The 21,285-nt window shown below is 45.1% G+C and overlaps 1 protein-coding gene across 1 annotated transcript in view; it reads right to left on the bottom strand.

Moving 5' to 3' along the window:
- MICU1 (mitochondrial calcium uptake 1) overlaps nt 1-21,285 on the bottom strand; it is a 98,447-nt gene that overhangs the window by 18,509 nt on the left and 58,653 nt on the right. The window contains exon 7 of the mRNA XM_008936021.1: nt 16,280-16,477. Within this exon, the coding sequence (XP_008934269.1) occupies nt 16,280-16,477 (198 nt within the window). The remainder of the gene's footprint in view (nt 1-16,279; nt 16,478-21,285) is intronic.

Below are 21,285 nucleotides of genomic sequence, written 5' to 3'. Positions count from 1 at the left end.
GCCAGGCTGGAACTCCAATTGAAGGAACTGTGATCTGTGGATGAGGCCATGTGGGAGCAGGACACCTCAAAGCATCTGTAGTTGTGAGCAAGTCTGTGCTGCAGCAGGCACACCTTGAAGCATCAGTGGCTGTGCATGAGATTGTGCTGGAGCACCTCAAAGTGTGTGGCCCACAAAAGAGCAGGTATAGCCCTGGAGAGGCTGCAGCTCACAGACAGAATCAAGCCATGGGTAAGGCCATGTTGGAGCAGATTTACTTCTGAAGCTGAAAACTGTGATCAAGTCCACACCACAGCAGTTATACCCCTGGAGAGACTGCGGCTCACAGAAGTGTGTGGCCCACAAAAGAGCAGGTATAGCCCTGGAGAGGCTGCAGCTCACAGACAGAATCATAGAATTGCTTTGGTTGGAAGAGACCTTCAAATCCTTGAGTCTGACTGTTAACCCAGCACTGCCAGAGCACCACCAAACCATGTCTCTCAGCACCCTATCTACATGGAGAGTTTTGAAAGCTCTCCAGGGATGGGGACTCCAACACTGCCCTGGGCAGCCTGGGACAGGCCTTGACAGCTCATTTGGGGAAGACATTTTTCCTCATGACCAACCTGAACCCCCTCTGGCACAACTTGAGGTCGTTTCCTCTTGTCCAGTTGCTTGTTCCTTAGGAGAAGAGGCCAACCCCCACCTGGCTCCAACCTCCTTTCAGGGAGCTATTGAGAGCCAGAAGGTCTCACCTGAGCCTCCTTTGCTCCAGGCTCAACAGCCCCAGGTCCCTCAGCTGCTCCTCACACAACTTTGCTCTCCAGGCTCTCCTGTAGCTTTGTTGCCCTTCTTTGGACATGCTCCAGCACCCCAGTGTCCTCCTTGGAGTGAGAGACCCAAAACTGAACCTAGTATTCGAGGTGTGGCCTCACCAGTGCTTGGAGCAGGGTTAAGGGACTGCAGTCTGTGGTAAGTTCAAGCTGGAGCAGGGGTGAAGTTCCTTGCAATGTTGAACTCCACGGTTTGGTCCAAAGGGGCTTAGTGGTTAAACCACAAGTGCCCATTCTACTGCCATAACCTGAGTCTTGATCACAGCAGTAGCAGGAGCCTCATCGACAGCAGTCCCACTGCATGAGACAAAGCAGCTTAAATCTTTTGATTTATCACACAGTTGGGAGATTGTGTTCAAGGAGAAAATAAAGATAAAACAAATCTAAAATGAAGGAACTAAAATAACTTATTCATACAAATCTCTTTAAAGCACAAAACTGTCCTGAGAGGCCGTAAATAAACCAAATTCATTCTCCCTCCCTGTGGGCTCCAAAACTGGTTCTGGCTTTTAATTTCTGCAGTTGGTCACCAGGTGCAGTGATGAGTCAAAAACCATATGGGTATTATTTACAAGAAATCAAAAACCCTGAAAACCGTGGAATTAATGCTTTTTACTCTGAGTTTATCTCACTTTAAAATGAACACCTCTAACATTAATCTACAACACTCACAGATGCCCAAAGCCAATTCCTGGCAGCCAGGCGTTATGATCTCCCATACACACTCACACAGTGGTGGTTGTTGCAGAGATCAGCCTGGAAAGGGACTGGCAAGCAAGAGCAGGTCAACAACCAGTTTCCAAATTCAAATATAATCATCACCAAACTGAGAAAAAGCAACAAAATCATATTAATAAAAAGACTTGGCTTCAAATTATTTGTGAGTTGAAAAACTTTGATTCCAACTTCTAAAAAAAACCCCATCTACCCCTGGCACCCCCTTCCCACCTCCCTGTCTGGGCTCAGAGGTACCACATCTATCTCCTGCCTTTTTGAATGGCTTCTGGCCAACTGAACACAGCTCGCCCATTGTCTCTACTTGAAAAGTAAAGGAGAGTGAAAAGCCTACAGTGATTTTTCTTTCAGTACTCAGCACACAGCTTATGAACAGTGTTAAGTGCTCAAATCCTCCAGGTATTTGAAAAAGCAGGAAGAACAGTGTCCTCTCCCAGGTAATCACGATCCTTTGCCTTAGTGCATGTGATATTACTGTACAGGTTATTTTTCTAGTCACTCAAGGGGTGAAAAAAATGTGACAACAAGCCCCACAAGGACAGGATTCAGGGCAGAGCACACGGAGATTTATGGCAAGCAAACAAGTCCTCTGACAGCATTTTTCCCTCTCACGTATCTTAAAAAAAGGAAAAGCATGGCCAGGACAATCGCTCAGCTAGCATCACCAGCACAGGACGGAGCAGTTCCCCCACACGACACCCACCATCAAGGAAACTGGAGAGGAAACACCGGGGTTCTAGCCCCTTCCAAACTGCAGCCCCAAAGTCTACACACAGAAGGCAGCTGGCGAGTCCAGCACCTCGAGAGCATTCCCCCCCCCCGCCACTTGGTGCCAGCAGCGGATACCGCATCCGCCCGGCGGCGGGGATCCAGCAGAGAAAGAAACGTGACGCTCTCCACTGCTCTTCCCACGAGCTGGGACGCACGCCCAAGACGCTGAAGAAATTAGCCTATAACATAATCAGCAGTATTTTGAAATTCATTGAAAGCCAACGTGACATGCAAGGAAATCCGAGGCATTTCTACGGGAAGGTAAGAAGGCAGGAGAAATGGTGCACAGCACTTCACCTCTGCCAACCTGACCCAGCTTCAGCAGCCCCCTCCCAGGAGCCAGTCCATATAGCACATCAGGAATCTTCCCACAATGATTGAAAAGTTGACCCATTATCTTAAATGTATTAAATACTTCCACCCCCAAAAAAACTCTGGTTAGACAGGATGAACATCTTCATGTCCCTCTAGAAGCTGAAATGTGGATATGCTTCCTTCCAACTTAGCTTTCTATCTGAACAAATAACCCTCCTCTCTTTTCTTCAATGCATGGAGGAACAGCTTCATCACATGAGAACAGCAGAAGGCAAATAAACAGACCATTTTCTCTGCTTCCACATCTCCTTAGTAGCATAACTTTATAGAAAGGCAATACAGGGATCCACCATAAAATAACATGCCCATAATCCCTCTGCTTCCAGACTTCACTATTTTTTCCCCCCACTAACTCAATCCACCTTCTCCTGTGGGAAATCAAATGCCAGCTTCTGAGAAGCATTCACTCTGAACCAATTCAGAGATACCACCATGAGAAACATCTTTATTAAAAAAAAAAAAACAAAAAACAAACCAAACAAAACCAAACACACACACACAAACAAACAAAAAAAACCCCAAACAAACCCAAACAAAAAACAACCACCACCCCTCCCAAACAAGCAAAAAACCAAAACACTGGAACTTCTTAAATATAGATATTTGTTTCCTCTCATCTCTCCTTCTGCCACCACCAGCTGCAAGGCTCCTTGCTGGGAAATGAAGCAGCTCTGATGGCTAAGGAACCATCTGGCATGGGCAGGAGGACCTCCTCTGGGTCCTGCTTAGGCATGAAGATGGAGCATCCACAGAATCGGACTATCCACCTCATAACAGATTTTTCCAGTCTGAGGAAAAAAAAAAGGGGGGGGGACACCTGGAAATGTCACTTAAACCAAAGGTTTAGGCTACAAAGAGAATTGTGTCTCTGTGAGCACAGACCTGCAGCCCTGGCATGCCATAACTCATGAGGTAAGGGCTGAATTGCCCCTTGCAATTCAGGCTCGGTGTGGCAAGATGTGTGGACCCCTTGACATCCCTCCTTCAGAAAAGGTCAAGCTTGAGTGCCAGTCACTCTTCCTCAGGGGAAGACTTCTCATTCCAGCTGACTCTGCTCCTTCATTAGGTTTGTCAGAACTGAGAGCATAAATATGGCAAATTTCTACCTAAATCCCCACAGTGAAACCCTAATTAGAGCTTGCAAGTCTAAAAAACTGCTTAAAAGCCAGGGAACAGTGTATTGTCATTGCTGCCACCAGACTGAATGGTGCCCAAGAGAGCTACGCCAGCTCTGCGGTTGCCAGGGGAGGGATGCCAGAGCACAAAACCCCCCTGAGAGGGCTTAGCATCACCCTACAAACACAAACTGATATAAAAACCTCCCGTGTGAAACGTGCTGTTTCTTCCTAACCTGGCATCGCGTTTTCGGTCTGTACACCGAACGCTGGCTTATTTTGCTGTGCTTGGTGAAGAAGGTTGTTAAAATAACCCTCACGTCCTTCCAGCGGCTGCACTTGGCATAGGTTCAAGCAGTCTTTAAGAACCACCAGAACCAGCAAGAGCCTCAAAGCACGTCGACACGAGAGGGAAACACCCAGCTGTAACACAACACAGCGTGATGAACACGCAGCTCAGACTTTTCCTAAAGCAGCGCCAGAAGAAAATTCAGCGGCACCTCCCACGCTGTTTGCTGACCACGTCTACAGTGCAGCCCTTCCAGCAGCCCCAGGGCGATGGGATGGGGAAATCTGCTTGGTTTGTGCTCTGGGACTTGAATTGACATTCCCTGGATTTACCCCGTGACAGGAATATCAATGGCAGAGCTGCGCGGATGAAGCGATACTCTGTGCTGCTTTTCCTGCAATTAAGTCCAGACCTATCAGCAGAGGGGCTCATCTGAGAGTTCCTGCAGGGCCTTGCTAGTCTATGAACATTGGGAAAGACATGAAATGCAGTCACATCAGTTTTAAAAGCAATATTAAATATAAATACCACAAAGCATAGTACTGCTCCTGGGCAAGAAGCATCTTCAACTTATTAGGTATTTTTCCAAAATACTCCTAAAACTCATTGTCTGTAAAATTGACCCAGATATTCTTGAACTGGTATCCTGGTTGCATAATTTCTGTCCTCCATAAACACTTATATTAGCAAAATGTCTAGTTATAGATTAACATGTTCTTTTACTTGTCCAGAAGGCCCAGCCCCATCCTGGGCTGCACCCCCAGCAGCGTGGGCAGCAGGGCAGGGAGGGGATCCTGCCCCTCTGCCCCGCTCTGGGGAGAGCCCCCTGCAGTGCTGGGGCAGCTCTGGAGTCCTCAGCACAGCAGAGACAGGGACCTGCTGGAGCAGGGCCAGAGGAGCCCCAGCAATGACACGAGGGTGGAACCCCTCTGCTGGGAGGCCAGAAGGAGAGAAAAAATCTGTTTATGTTTGCTTGTTTGGATGGAGAGGAGAAGGCTCCAGGGAGACTTTAGTGCAGCCTTTCAGTTCTTAAAGGAGCCTATCAGAAAGCTGGGGAGGGACTTTTTACAAGGGCTTGTAGTAATAGGACAGGGGGTAATGGCTTCAAACTAGAAGATTAGATTAGAAATTAGGAAGAAATTCCTCACTATGGGGGTGGTGAGGCACTGGCCCAGGTTGCCCAGGAAGTTGTGGAGGCTCCATCACTGGATGTGTTCAAGACCAGATCGGATGGGGCTTTGAGTAACATGGTCTATAGAGAGGTGTCCCTGCCCATGACAGGGAGGTTGTAACTAGATGATCTTTAAGGTGTCTCCCAACCCAAACCATTCTATGAATCTATGATTTCTAGGAAAGCTTCTCCTAAAATCCACTCAAACTATGCATACCCTAAAAGCTCAAAACAAGCATCTAATAAAACTAAATGTATATATGCTACTTATTTCCAATTGAGATAGGAGACAAAAAATCTTCAAGAAGTTCTGGATGGAGAGAAAAAGTGTTGAGGGATGACTCCTGAGCTTATTTATGCTGGTTAAACAAACATCAATAGTAGAAATATTATTAATACTAATTCTGTCAGGTTGAAGGGTAGTTGAAAAAGGTGACCTGTTCTGAGAGCTGCAGCGTGTGGAATAACGAATCAAGAGAGAAGTAATGATTTGTAAGGTAATATTCAGATTTACAATATATGACCCTTTAAAGTGGTATTTGCTCAAAGCTGTATTTGACAGGCTGTAATACATTATTTATCTGCAAACTACTGCAGCACTGGCTCTGTTTACTGTTCTGGAGAAGCAGGCTGCCAGGATCTCTTGTCAAGTTGCATATACAACTATGACAGAGGAAGAAAAAAAATGGGGGAAAACAATGTACATATTCCTAAATCTCAACAACCTCCTCTGTCCAAAAAAAAACAAAAAAAAAAAAAAAAATTTGGAGTAAGATGTAGTGTTTGCACAGGAACCAAATTACTGCCAGAAGAGAAAGGCAGGCAAAAGTTTCTAAAGGGTTTTTATTCAGAAAGATCAAAGGTTTCAAAATATTAATTTTTGTTAACTATGCTGAAAGATTCCAGTCCATGTGGATTTGAACCACTGTGTTTTGCAAGGCACAGCCCAAATGCAGCCTGATGTACTGCACTGACAGCCTGCAAAGGGCTGCTGGATGGGATCAACAAAGCCCAATTACACTATTGGGTAAAAACCAGCTGAAGAAACAGCTCTAAAGATTAAGAGGAACCAACCAGCAGGAGAAAGGCAAATGGGAAGGGTGCAAAGGAGGAAATGCCAAATGCAGCCTGAACCATGATGCACAGGCTGTTCTGGGTACCACCCTGCAATGCCGGGCAGCACAAACCCAGGCTTCCCAGTAACGTTGGTCTGGAGCTCAAGAACCCATCCAGAGAAGCAAAGCATGACCACCATGACCCACCTCTGCTGCCTGGAATGGTCTGAGAGGCTCCGTGCCTGCGGTGCTGCAGCAGCTCCTGCCCTGGTGCTGCGATGCCGGCTGTGTCGAGTGGGCACGTTGCTGGTGGTCTCTGCTCCACCAAGGACATGCAGGCAGGACCATGAAGCCCTCAGATTCAGAAACCACTTTTGTAAAAACTCTCTTGTAAAACTAGCCAGAGCATCCTAGTTATTTATTTGCCCATTAACACCCTCCTCTACCTGATTCCCTGGTCGTGAGCGTGGGCTGTACAGCTGGATCATGTCAGGAAAAACTCTCTCAATGCTACCAGCAGCAGCTTGCTTCTCTTTTTTAATCTTAAAAAAAGCCATATGAAAGAAAAAGGAGCTATTTTCACACAAGAAACGTCCAATCTTCCAAATGCTTTCCCTGTTCACACTTTCCCTCTGCTCTCGGAGAGCAGCTTAAGTGAATCTGTAGCAGCCAGGTTAAAAAAAAAAAAAGTACATCTGTCAGTGGCAGAGCAATCCCAGCAGAACAGGTATTTGATAGATGCTTTTGAGGTTTCATTGACCTTGGCAGGCCACTGCTGCCTGCAAGGGGGAAAAAAATAATTCCAATCACCAGTAACTTGTTACACTTTAATGAGCAATTAAAACAGGTTATGTAAAGATGGCTGCACCTGAAATTCATCCTCATGAATCAAAACAACTTCTTGCCAGATCTGTGAAGATCTGTATTCTGAAATCTCAGGCAGCAGAGGAATGAAAGGACAGAAATGCAAAGGAGAGGTATCAGTTATGCTAAGGGAAAAGGAAACATCTGGCAAATTAAAAGTAAGCACTTGCCTGACTGCCAGGATGGAGAGGGGGAAGAGATGAGAAACCATCTCCCACTGAATGTCTCCAGACCTGGCCCCATTACTCCATTCCTACCCTTGACAATGCTCCTGGTACCTCAGTGTGAGGAATGGAGCAGCTTTTCCATCCTACATGCTCACTGAATGAGAAAAGAACAAAGTTCAGAAGCAGTACAAGTTCCTGACACCCCCGCTGGGAAACCCACAGGACAGCAGAGCACAAATACACAAGCCAAACCATTACTCTGAAAAACACATATAGAAGTCCCCATAGAACAGATACACACAATTTTATTACAAAATACAGCTCCCTTACTGCCTGTTAGAGTTTATGCTGTTTCTGTTTGACCTTGACACTCAATCTGCCAAGGAAAAACAAACCTGCAGCTGTTTGATTCAGCCTAGCAGGGACATGGGAGTGCCTGTGCCCTGCTCCCACATCCTTAATGACCTGCCAGAAGCAGCCAGGAGCTGAAGCACAGAAAGCAGCACCTGGAGGTCCAGAACAGCTCTGTCTTAAGAGTTTCAAAGGGGCAAAAGGACTAAGGCATTTATGTAGGAGAAAGACAAAGAAGTCAGATACCTGCTACATGAATTGTTCATCAGAAACATTCTCACCAGTGATTTTAGTATGCCGTTATTGTGCAGGACTCTATTTGTATTTATTTTGGGTCATTCTGTTTGGGGACATTCTCATTCAAGGAAGCACAGCAAATCCACTGAGTGAGAAATGTTTTTTTTTTCCTGCAATTTATTGTTCACTCTCCCATAGTCAGTGCACCTGAGGGTCCATAGGAAGATGGAAAACATGCAGCCCTAAGTCACAGAATCAGAGCATAGTGGGGGTTGGCAGGGACCTCTGGAACTCTGAAAATCATCTCATCCAACCCCCTGCTCCAGCAGGGTCACCCAGAGCAGGGTGCCCAGGATCACAGCCAGGCGGGTTTGGAATCTCTCCAGAGCAGAAGACTCCACAACCTCTCTGGGCAGCCTGCTCCAGGCTCTGGCACCCTCACAGGAAAGAAGTTTTTCTTCCTATTGAGATGGGACCTCTTGGGTTCTAGTTTGTGTCTGATGCCCCTTGTCCTGTTGCTGGGCACCACTGAAGAGAGTCTGGCCCCACCCTCCTTCATAGTGAACTTGTCCACCAGGACTCTCAGGTCCTTCTCTGCAGAGCTGCTTTCCAGCAGGTCAACTCCTAACCTGGACTGGTGCAGGGGGTTATTCCTCCCCAGGTGTAGGATCCTATGCTTGCTTTTGTTGAACTTCACTAGGTTCCTCTCCACCCAACTCTCCAGCCTGTCAAGGTCAATGTCTGCTTTGATTTTTGTCAGCTAATGGGGACATGGCAAATGCCTTCACAAAACAAAGCCACAGAAGCTCCCAAGACCATTCCTGCCTTTCCCACCCCACTACCAGCACAAAACCCAGCACCAGCAGGAACCCTGTATGTGTGCTGAGCTTGCTGGGCACGAGCTAGCATTGATCTAAAGCCCTCCAAAGGGGACTTACACAGCCAGGTATGTCACCCAGCTAACACAGTCATATGGCTGCAGTCCCAACATGTTCATGGAGATGTCCCCAGCCTCCTGCCCATCAACTTCTGGGACCACCTGGCTCTTGGTTAACTGAATTGTGTGCACATGACCAACAGCATTCATGCTGACTGGTTCATCCCTTCTACTTGATGGGCTCAGCAATACAAACCTCCACACACACTCTTGGGGCAGCATCTTAAATCAAGATGCTGCTTTTGGGATTTTATTTGCAGAGGCCCTTCAGAAGGCTCTGCTGCCTGCAGGAGCTGCACTGCGGGAGCTCAGAGGTGGATTTACACACACTTCATAAACCAAAGGAGCCCGTTGTTACAGAGCAAAAGCCTTCACTGCTACTAATGATGCAATAAATAGAAATTCCAATAAAATCCTCCAACGGTTTCCCCTGCAGAGCCGCTGCATCGACCGCATTGAAGTCACCCAGTTCAAATACAGCACACTGAGTGTTCTCTCACCAGGCACTGTGATGGTTGCTGTAATTGGGCCATGGAGCACCCATCCCAAACGAGGAGGTGGCAAAGCTGCTGCTGTGTGGTCGTGTGATATCCCAGCCACACTCACACGCAGCTGCAGCACCTCGATGTGTATATATTGTTCCACCCATGTCAGCTCTTCACTGCCACGCTTCTGGATCACTGACTGTTTTGGGTCTGCTGACTGCAGGACTTTCTCAGCTTGATGCTGAGTACCTGCTTGGTGTCACTGTCCTTAATTAAACTCAGTGTGTTGGTGCCAGTCATAGCACTGCAACTGCTCACTTGTCACTGCTGGTGGAGTGGACCCAAGTTACAGCTTAAACATGACTTAAGAAGTGGCTGCCTGAGTGCTTTTACTTGATTTCAGTCCAACAGGTACATAGAAGATGACTTCAGACGACTACAGAGCCAGATATGGTCTTCCCGTGCTCCTAGAGGCCAAGTACAGAGTTGACTGAAGCAGAGCTCAAGGGTTGGATGGCCCATCACTCCTTGAAGCACACTGGTTAGTACCCCAGGATGTCTCACTCAGCATTTCACAGCTGATGTGCAGATGCTTGATGTGTTCTTATGATCCTGAGCCCCTGTAAATGGCCCTACAGCTGATACCTGACCTGTCCTGCACCTTTCAGAGGGAAGCATTGGAAGGGGTTGATTTCTCTGGCACAGAGGATTTCCTCACTTGCTTTTGCAGCCTGGGCTGGGGAGGAATTAGTTCAGAATAACATTTACAGCATCTTCTGATAGATGCATGAGGCAGCTTTCAGTACCTCACCCATGACAGTGAACCACCCACCCAGTGGCACTCTCCCTTCTTAATGAAAAAAGGGTTTGAAATTCAACCTGTCTCGCATTTAAACTAAACTTTCCCTGGTGCACATTTAAGCCTTTCATTACCTGCTCTGCTGTTACTGATAGATGACAATTACTTGCCTCAGACCTCTTTATAGTGACTCCCCATGTTTACTGAGACAATTATAACTCCCTTCTGTCTCTAAGCTGCACATGCCATGGCCTTGTAACATATCCCTATTTCCCAGATTTTTTTTTTCCCATACTAACATCCCACTCTGAATTCTTATCAAGTCTCTGGCTGACACTGGACAAAAGCCAAATGCCAGCTTTTCCACAAATCCCAACTGAGACAGCACGGTCAATCTGAAAGATTCACATGACCCCTTCCACTCACATGCCAAGGCAAAAGCAGACTGCCAGAAGCTCTGAATGCCATCAAAAACATCACAAGCTGTCAAAATTGTTTCAGCTACCTGCCTAGAAATTACCAGCTTACATATGTATAGGCTGGACTGTGATTCTTTAACTACAGAATTCCCTGACATGAAATTTTTATCATGGTCTGATAATCACATTTTGAACTGGAGATGTTACAAAACTCTGTCTTCCATATCACCTTCATGGCTATCTATCACAAAGTCACACTTATCAGCTTTATTTCTACTCACTAAGACTTCTAACACATTAAACACAGAAGAGGGAGTATATAGATCTGCAGGAATAAGCCTCATCACTCCTTTCACCTTGGCAATAGACTCATCACAGATTTGTTCATCTCTCATTCTAGTAAGGACTTCTGGGGGGAAAAAGCCTCAATGTCAAATTCCTCTTCCTTTCCGTAGCTGTGGTTTAAAGGTCACTTGCTATCAACATACCATGAAGCTAAAAGTCTGGGGGTAACAACAGTGATACAGCCCCAGGCAAGATCTCTAAGATACCCCATCAGCTGACCCCTTCATTCCCAATCTGCCTCTGCCAGCTGGGATTGACCAAGAGAAAAGGATTCAGGCTGAATTTGGTATGTAACAGCACAAGGGGACACCTGGGCAGAAGAGAATCACCACAGGAGGTCTCCCCTCAGTAAACAGATCTTGTCCTCCACCGTTATCTCCCATATCTCTCAGCTTCACAGCATCCATCCTGCAGCTGCACAGGCAGCCTGTTAAGCCCACGTTTGGTTGTCTCAGCAGAGAAACAGCTCCTAGGCAACACACCAGAATGCAAATGTAAAACCTAGGGTGCTCCAGGTTTCTCTTTGGTTGCCTGAAAAGTGGTCAGTTTTTAACTGTATGTTCAGGTTATTAGAATCATAGAATCGTTTTGGTTGGAAGAGACCTTTAAGATCATCAAGCCCAAATGTTAACCCAGCACTGTCAGGTCACCAGGGAAGACATTTTTTCTCATGTCCAATCTAAAGATCCCCTGGTACAAATTGAGGCCGTCTCCTCTTGACCTGTCACTTGTTCCTTGGGAGAAGAGACTGATCCCCACCTGGCTCCAATGTCCTTTCAGGGAGCTATCAAGAGCCAGAAGGTCTCCCCTGAGCCTCCTTTTCTCCAAGCTCAACAACCCCAGGTCCCTCAGCCACTCCTCACTAGACTTGTGCTCCATCCCCCTCCCCAGCTTTGTTGCCCTTCTCTGGACACACTCCAGCCCCTTTATGTCCTTCTTGGAGTGAAGGACCCAAAACTGAACTCAGGATTCAAGGTGCAGCCTCCCCAGTGCTGAGTTCAGGAGGACAATCCCTGCCCTAGTACTGCTCCAAATCCTAATCTCCCAATAATGTGGGATGCAACATTTTCCCTTCTTTCTTATGAATTCCTCATTTTCTGTGTCCTGTAATATATTTTGTATACATCGAGGCCTTCTTCTTCTCTACAACTCCCTGGATGACTGGGACACCTCTGCCATATTTTCACAGACTCGCATTTTACTTCTCATCACTTCAGCACCTGGAAGATGTTTTGCTTGGGGCATCTTTGGTTCTTGGGTAAACAATGACCTTCAAAGATCCCTGTGTTTAAGCATAAGGATACACATCTGGCAAGCTCCTCCATGGGAAGCTGCATCCCACCACCTCTAAGCATAGACCCCAGATCACACCAGACTGAGACACGGGGTTGCTCAAAGCCATGCAGCACCTTGCCTCTCCCGCCAGGAAGACAGCACCACCCCTACGAGGTGTGGGGCTGGATTAGCACCTGCTTCACCAATTCAGCTGAAGAAAAAATGCCCTCCATGAATAACTGTCAGGGAAACAGTGTGCTACAGAAATCTCGCTGCAGGCAAATTGGAAAAAATAATTCTCTACTAAAGTCTTACACCATAGGCACATAGTTCAATGATGGCAGAAAGAGGCCCATGGAAATAAAAGGATTCAGTATGGAGATAAAATCACTTCTATCAGCAAGTTTTGGGTTGCCTTTCAGGGGTGAAAAAGATGTAGAGGACAAAGGGTTAACACATCTTTTCTACATGCATTTACAGAATCATAGAAAAATTTAGGCTGGAAGAGACTCGCAGGCTGGCTGGGACTCCTCTTAGTCCACCAAGGACACAGGAATATCTAGGACAGACACTAACAAGCAGAAATAGCATAAACAATGGTGTCAAGTCTTATTAATCTTTCTCACTCAAAAAAACCCCAAACCAACCAAACCCCCACCATTCCAGCCAAATATTGCCTGTTCTAACAGGACACATTACAGCTGCAGAGCCTGCCCAGAGTAACTTGTCACCATTTGTCACACTAAGTGACAAGAAGAAAGTCTTTCCATAGGTGCTAATGCAAGGAAGGGTGAATGTGGCAAGAAAACAGTGAGGACTTTGCCAGGATCCTGCCCCATTCAGTGGGTTGGTTCCCATGGGTCAGCTTAGCTAAGCTGGGCCACCCTGCAACACAACAAGGAGTCCACAACTCTCTCAAAGTAGCCCAACCATAAAATAAGCTGTAATGTAATAAGCTGTTAAAAGCATCTCCTCTCCCTCTGGCTGTGGTTACTTTTCTCACCCTTCCCTTCCTGCAATGGAGCTGATTGCTGAGTTTCCACAAAATTATGGAAAATGTAGTTTCATAAAAAAAATAAAGCAGAAGAGAAGAAGAAAACACCGGGCCATGGTTACTTAAACATGCTGTCAGCACTTCACCCATAAAGAACACTGAAATATTTGTGGCTTTCTCTGATCTAATTCCTCTGAGACAGTTTCTGCTCAGTCTTAACAAGAACCATGAATATTTTGATAAGAAAAAGAAAGAACCAAAATCAGTAAGAGGAAAGTGGGTTCAGATGGTCAGAAACTATTGTTCACAGTCAGCAGAAGAAACTGTCTCTCAAGTGTATTAGCTGCAGATACGCCTGGATTCTAAGCTGAAGGGAAAACAGCTTTGAAAAAGGTCTTAAAGTAGATTTCTTTTGAAAAAGAGAAAGCAAGCATCCCACCGTGAGAACAGAGGCACCGTGTCACTCAGGGGTTGCACCAGCCTCAGGAGATGCTCTTCAGAGCTGCTCATGGTGCATTCTCCCAAAGCCTCTTCTGGAGTTCAGACACAGAACCATGAAAAAAACGGTTTTCAAATTAACATCCCAGCTTCAGACCATGTACTAATTTTGTTAAGCCAGCAGAGGATGAGTAGATGAGGGTGCAAGAGTTCAGCTGAGCCCTTGGCAGATCTGCCACCAGCTCTTTTCTGCTCCTCCTTGTTCACTGGTAACACCAGCCATGCCAAAAGAAGGATCCAGAGATGATCTGCATGGGCAGTCAAGCACAAGGTTCATAGAATCATAGAATCCTCTAGGTTGGAAGGTTGAAGAAGGACGACTGTGATCCCAGGCTTGTTACCCACAAGCCACAGGAATCTGTTAAAAATCAGCTACGTGAGTTACCTGATGCTCTGTAGTACAGTATTTCCCAGTGCCACTTCTCACCTTGCTCTGATTTGCATGTGTCAAGGTAAATACTCGAGGGATGTCCCTTCTCTGAACTATCACATTTTTTAAGTGGCTGAGTTCATCAGAACACTCCCTGGAAAAGGAGCAGTGCAAACCCCCTAGACAACTTGTGTGAAAAGCCACTTAACTGTGAATGAACTCATGAAATGTGAAGCAAAGAAAGAAGGTGGGACATCATGTCAAAAGAGATAAAAGCAGAGGAGGAGAGAGGCCACGTTACATAATGCTGGGGACAGAAATAGGCCTGTGTTGCATAAATTGATAAGAAAAAGGCACAGAAAAATCAGATGCTTTAGTATCATGAACTCAGGAAAAAAAAATTAAGTTGGGCAGAACTGTTAGTTTTGCATAGGTAAATTTTTCATTTAAAACAAGTATTAAAAAAGCTAAGCACGCTATGGTACTGTGCTCAGGGGTGCTGTCAGGAATTCTGTAACAGTGCATTTATGATATTCATTAGCTTACCAAGACAAATGTCTTGTACTGTTCCAAATTAATAACTAACTTGTTAAAAAGGCAATCAACATTCACCAGAAAGATGCATAATTAACAGAATTCAGTATAAACAAAATTAATACTAAACTGTTGCAGGAGGAAAAGAACATGTACTGCAAAACTGAACCCCCTCCCAGTGCTTCTAAATAAGACAAGTGGGGACTCATGTAGGGAGCACAGGGTCAGGAATCATACAATAATTTTGTTGGAAAAGACACTTAAGATTAAATGAGGATAGAATAATTATTTCTGTTCCTTTTGCATTCGAGTCTCAGATTATGTTTCTTAACTTTAAAAAGTATTTAATTTGTTTCTACTTATAGATGCACTGAGGAGTTGACACTTTCCAGTTCAGAAAGAACATTGTTTTCAACCAGCCTATTCCCCCTGCAAATGCAGGGCCACACCACCTGCTTTAATGATCACTCAAAAGTCAGTGAACTGGACTATTACCATCATTAAAAAAAACATAAATTAGTCCTTGGTTCAGTTTCTTATTTAGATTTGTAAAACTCCAAACAAAGGGAATAAATTCAGATTAAGTTTGCAGTGACTGACTCAACAAGAACTTGGTAGAATGCTGTTCATTAGCTGCATCACACAGCCTGAGCACATGTACTGAAGTGGTAGTGAACTCAGAACACTGATATCTTAACAGGTTATGGTTGTGGGGGGATCTTCTTGTGCATAAGTCCTAATTTCTGATGCAAATAAAAGTGTGGCTTTGCTCAAGCCAGGTCAAAACTTTGAGCCCGCTCCAGAGAAGGGCACTGTTTTTGAGTCAGCTCCACCTGGGAGTTGAGACAAACCAAGGAGTTCCTCGTTGCTGTTCTTGTACTTGTTTTATTAAAAAGAACCAAAACCCTGAAGCTGGATGGTTAAATCCTGACTATACGACTAGGAGCAGGAGACTGGGAGCTGCTGTTAATTCACGTTAATGCAAAGAAAAAAGGAGACCTTCCATCCAAATGAAAGGTAAAAAACTCAGAGAAGATGAACAGCATTTCTCATAAAGCACATTAATCCACGAGTAAATAATGAGGTCCCATTTCAGAGACCTCCTATTTAGCACGATTCAAACAAGGCTTCAATGCTTACGGAGCAGAAACGTTCAAAATAACGAACTGAAAAAGAAGGCAGGGACAAAAGCAGAGATGAAAAGTTTGGGGAACATTATAAACCCCAGTCCTCCAGGGAGCAGCTCACTCATTAGGACTAAGACAATCCATCCTCAGTAAGATAGCAACAGACCATTCATGACCTCTATTGGAGGTGGACTTTTTATGTTTGTTGGGGTTTTCTTGTTTGTTTGTTTGTTTTTTTCCTAAAGCATCTCACAATCATCTCCACTGGCAGTGCCAAGGCATGGAGGGACACACACCCAGGACATGCTGGATGCTGCTGCAACTCCACAAAAGCAGCTACCAACAAAAGCTGGAGATGTTTCCGGGGAGCATCAAAGGCACTGAAATGCTCATCAGAAATTTAACAACGGGTCTGATCCTGAAGTGCTATGATCCACAAGCTGTAGTAATGCCCTCTAAGCCCTTCCAACACTACTGCTCCCCCTCCAGAAACCACGTCATGCAGCATGGTGCATGCTGCGCTGCCCTCCCCCATAAGTAACAGCCACCCAAACCTCAAGCTTCAGGATGTCGTGCTGCAGTTTGCGCTGGAAGTCGAGGAAGTGGGAGATGGTCAGCTTCCCCTTCAGATCTGCCCCAAAGAAGTACGTTGTCAGGGCAGAGTTGAAGCCAGTTTTCAGGGTGTTCCCCGTTGTAGAGCGGTCTCTGTGGCGCATGCCCATGCTGGTTTGGGATCGAATGATGCTCTGCACCTAAAAATAAGAGGAAGGATGTTAGCATCAAAAATACTGCTGGGACTTCTACAAGTCAAGTATCAGTACGAAGTACTCCGAGTTCTTACCGTGTCATCCTCTATTATTTTGTTTTGCCTAAAATAATTCTTAAAAGACAATTCAAAAACCTGGCTTTGGCTTTTTCAGTCCTCTTCAAAGGAAGAAGAGCATGAACTCCTTAAAATGAGTTTTAAGAAACAGTTGACTTAGTTTGCAGGACTCTGTTGCTGATCCTATGTCTGGTCAGCAGAGAGCAGCTTGCTCTCAGACAAATCACAGCAGGAGAGAAGCCCAGTGCAACCACGGGGAAGAAAAAAGCCTACACGTTTTGGACCTTCCACTCCTACTTTACTGCCCATCCTTGTCAGTTCACATCAACCCCGATTGCTCACACCGTGTTTCCTGTCTGCCTGTGCACAAACTCAAGGTTTTTCCACCCAAGGGCACCCTATCCTTGCTGCCTTCTGCTCTCTACCATGGCTGGAAGCTCCTCTGACCCAGGGCTGTGTGGTGAGCTGAGCTGCAGACAGGTGCTGAGCCATCCAGAGCAGGACTCTCCAAAAGTCCTGCAAACTGCATCAGCTCAGATACAACCCCAGTGGCAGTGCCAGCAAAATAACAAATAATGCAGAAGGATCAGAGATACCAGCAGACTGGGGTATTTGCACAGTCAGACAAGCATGAAAGCACATGTTATAACAGCAATATCTCAATGCTTTTAACAAACCACATGTGAAAATAGCTGCCTTCTCCTCCCCAATCTCTCAGCAGCACACTGCATCTTCTTGAAAGAACTGTTCAACTCAAGTAGTTGTCTATGACACAAGGAAGAAAACACAGGACAACTTCCCTACCCCCTACAATGTACCAAGACGTTGAACTTGAAGGATGCAACAGCTTGAAAAATCCAAGAGTTTGTTATTTTAAGGTTCCTGTGCTAATTTAAGCTGGCAGCCAAGCCAAATGCATACTCATCCCCTCTCTCCTTGCACAAATATTCTACTACTCCTTCCCAGTGCCTGCCTATCTGAATGATTATTACTGGCATACAAGAAGCCAGGCTTATTTCTCTGCATAATAACCAATGTCTTCCAACAAGGCAGCAGAAGGATTCATATCACTGACAATGAGTGTGCAAAAGGAGGGGAAAAAAAAAGCCAGCCACCTGACATGCGCCTGGCACTCAGCCTCGACAGCACAGGCTTCCCAAAGCTCCAGCAAACAGAACCACAGACTGGTCTGGATTGAAGGGACCTTTAAAGATCATCTAGTCCAACCCCCCTTCAGTGAGCGGGGACAGGTTCAACTACAGCAGGCTGCTCAGAGCCCCGTCCAGCCTCCCCCAGCATGTTTCCAAGGGTGGGGCATCGAGCACCACTCTGGGCAACCTGGGGCAGTGTTTCACCACCCTCAACCACTGCTGCTTTGCCTTCAGCCTCCTCCTCCTGCTGACAAAAGTTGGAAAGGAGGAAGGGAGGAAGGTAAAGAGCTGCCAAGAGCTCCAGCTGTCAAAAGAATGCCAGAACCTCATTATTGCGGTATATGGGGTATTCATTTTTTTCCTAACAAGACAGCAAGCACTGGAACAACCCCAAAGGGGATGCTCCAGCATAGAACACCCTGTATTGCTGTCAGGCTCACCTTCCTGGAAATGCTGCCTCTGAACCACAGACTACTGGCAATTTTTCCACTACAAAAAAAAAAACAAAAAAAAACCAACCAACAACAACAAACCAAACCACAAAGAGAAAAAAAAGTTTGGTTTTTTTTTTTTTAAATATATGCTGTGATGCAAGGAAGGATTTTTGCACTCTAAATAGCAGCTCCTTGCTTTGCTTTGTGCTCCACTATAAAAGCAAGCTCTGCATGTACATTTTGGAGACAAATATTTATAAACTGTCTGAAGCAATGCAGTTTATGTCTAGCTTGGAAAATTGCCCCTGTATCTGCAGAAGCAAGTGTTTACCACACTGCAGACTGTTCGATTGAGCATCTTCTCCTGGGTGTTATTTATACAGCATCCTACGCCCCTCTTTTTCTCTTCCCATCTATAACAAGCACTGGACAGTTTGAAAATCCATTTGTGAGCACTGGAGCTGAAATTATTTGGCTGGTCCCTATTTGGGGACCCAGAAAGGTAGGCAACCACTGCAAGAAGTTCTCCTCCAGCCCAGCCAGCACTGTCCTTCCCCCACGGCTCATCAGTCATACAAGGATGTACAGCACAGATGCTTGACCACCTTTTGTACATATTTCAGCCTGTTTGTAGTCTATTTCATCTTTTGCACCAAAGAAAAAAAAATGAATGAAAATAGTTAAATATTTGAAGGGAAATCAAAAAGTAATACTTCCTGTGAGTTTACTACTTTTCATTCAAGTTTTTAATTAGAAATAGATGAGTAAACTAACCATTTACATGCTTAAGGATGAAAAGTTGAAGATGATACTGATGCAGGCACCAAACTACTCAGTGCTATGCACTAACCATATACGTCAACTGAAAAAAAAATTTGAGGCTCTTTAGTGAGGCCTGAATTCACTATTTTCTTAATAGGTAGTTAAAACCTCCAACTTATTCACATGTTAGCTAAATTGCTACAGGTAATTTTCTTTTTTGATGAATACTCTTTAAGGTTTTTCAGACATTAATGAAGAAGATCTCCTGTTGGCTGTCTCCAGAGACAATATATGAAAAAAGTGTGAAATTCATGCCCATGTGCTCACAGGCAGCAGGGATGGCACAATGCTTCAGTGAGGATCCTTTCCTTGCCTTCTTTTTCTTCCCATTCTCCCCAAAAATGATGTTGCTCTTTTAAACTGATTCCACCTCCAGTGGTGCAATCCCCTGGAAGGGCCAGTTCCAGCTGTCCCTGCCAGGTAAGGTGTTTACAGGCCAGATCTGCAAACCCTGCCATCCTTCATGCTCTTACTGAGGCACTTCCATAAGGAGTGAAAAAAGAGTATTTATCATATAAATTATTTGGCATGTTATATTATATCTGTGTATACTGTTATATACCTCCTACTGAAGCTCTGTGTCTGCTTCTTTTCTGTTTGGGAAGTGCAGCAAATAAGTTCTAGTGGTATCTGTGAAGACATTGTCAGCTTCTTCTCACTTTCCACACCAGCTCCTTCATCCTCTGACTTGAAAGCTCTGGAAGATCAGCCTTCACCAAAATATTCTGATGCTAACCAGGATTTTTATTCCTTTGTATCTAGGCAGTGACGTATGTAACAAGCTTAACAAAAATATGTTCCCTTTCCTAAGGATTTTTATATGACTTAATGCACATAACTTCCCCGCGCCTACCAGCTGATTTCAAATAATTGAATTCAATTTTGTACTTTCATCCTCATAGTACTTCCAAAACATTCCTCCTCAAGAAACATTCTTTCTTACTTTACATGTGTAATAAAAAAGCCAAACATGACACCCATGTTAGTACCTTGATGTCACTGCATTTTTAGTAGGTGGTTAAGCATTCTCCACGTTTCTTAAATTCATTTATCTCCATAATTTATTTCACTCTAGAACATTAGTTAAGTACTGTAAAACACCTTTGGAACTCTTAAATATTATCAGATAGCTACAGGAGAGTGCTATATTCATGCATTACGCAAAACAGAAGGAAACCCAGCATTTTTTACTTGGGTAAATAGAAAGCTTGGAATTTTCCACAGCTAAATCCATAGTTTGTAGAGAGGCACTGACAAACCTGGGCAGAGCTGTGTGTTCAAACTCACACTTGAAGGAAAATGACCAAACTTAGGGGTTTATGTTACAAGCTGTCACATGAATGGCTATCATATTGGTGATAAATGTACTTCATTCTCCTCATAGTCCAAAGTTGGCATCTAAAAACATTCAGTTCACCAGATATATTACACAGCTCTGGAGCAAACTCATAATGGTGACATCATACCCACAGGTAATAATTTCAGAAGGATGACAGCAAAAGATTAGAAGGGGAGTAATTAATTTAAGAGACCTGCTTTGCCATTAGTTTTTCCCATTTATAGCAAGTGCCCCAAGCGTGACCTCTTAGAGACTCTTCTGAAGTTAACTTGTCATTCAGTCAACCAATGCGTAAGAATTTGTAACTAGATTATTCAGGGCTGCTTTGTTCTCAGATATCAGCACACAGCTTTTCAACTTCTCCTAATATAGATGTCCTTCTGCATAAAAAACACCTGCAAGGGCAGGTTATTTTTTTTACCCAGACAGTCTTGTTTTCTTTGCCCAGAAGTAGCAGCTTCCACTCGACCATTACACACCCAGCCCCCAGGGATAGGGGGTCCCAGAAGAAGTGCCAGGGACCACATATTAGGTAAATTATTGGTGTACCTCCCCTGCCTTTTTCTTTGATAACAGAAGTGGTGACTACTATTAGAAATAGTGTGGCCAGCAGGACTAGGTCAGGAATCATCCCCCTGCACTCAGCACTGGGGAGGTGGCACCTTGAATCCTGAGTTCAGTTTTGGGCCCCTCACTCCAAGAAGGACATTGAGGGGCTGGAGCAGGTCCAGAGAAGGGCAACGAAGCTGGGGATGGGGATAGAGCACAAGACTGGTGAGGAGCAGCTGAGGGACCTGGGGGTGTTGAGCCTGGAGAAAAGGAGGTTCAGGGGAGACCTTCTGGCTCTCGACAACTCCCTGACAGGAGGCTGGAGCCAGGTGGGGTTGGTCTTTTCTCCCAAGGAACAAGTGACAGGACAAGAGGAAATGGCTTGAAGTTGCACCAGGGGACATTAAGGTTGGACATGAGGAAAAATGTCTCCCCCAAAAGG

This window comes from Merops nubicus, unplaced genomic scaffold (genome assembly GCF_000691845.1).
Source record: "Merops nubicus isolate BGI_N331 unplaced genomic scaffold, ASM69184v1 scaffold1932, whole genome shotgun sequence".
Lineage (NCBI taxonomy): Eukaryota > Metazoa > Chordata > Aves > Coraciiformes > Meropidae > Merops > Merops nubicus.
This window is presented reverse-complemented; position numbering and strand designations above follow the sequence as displayed.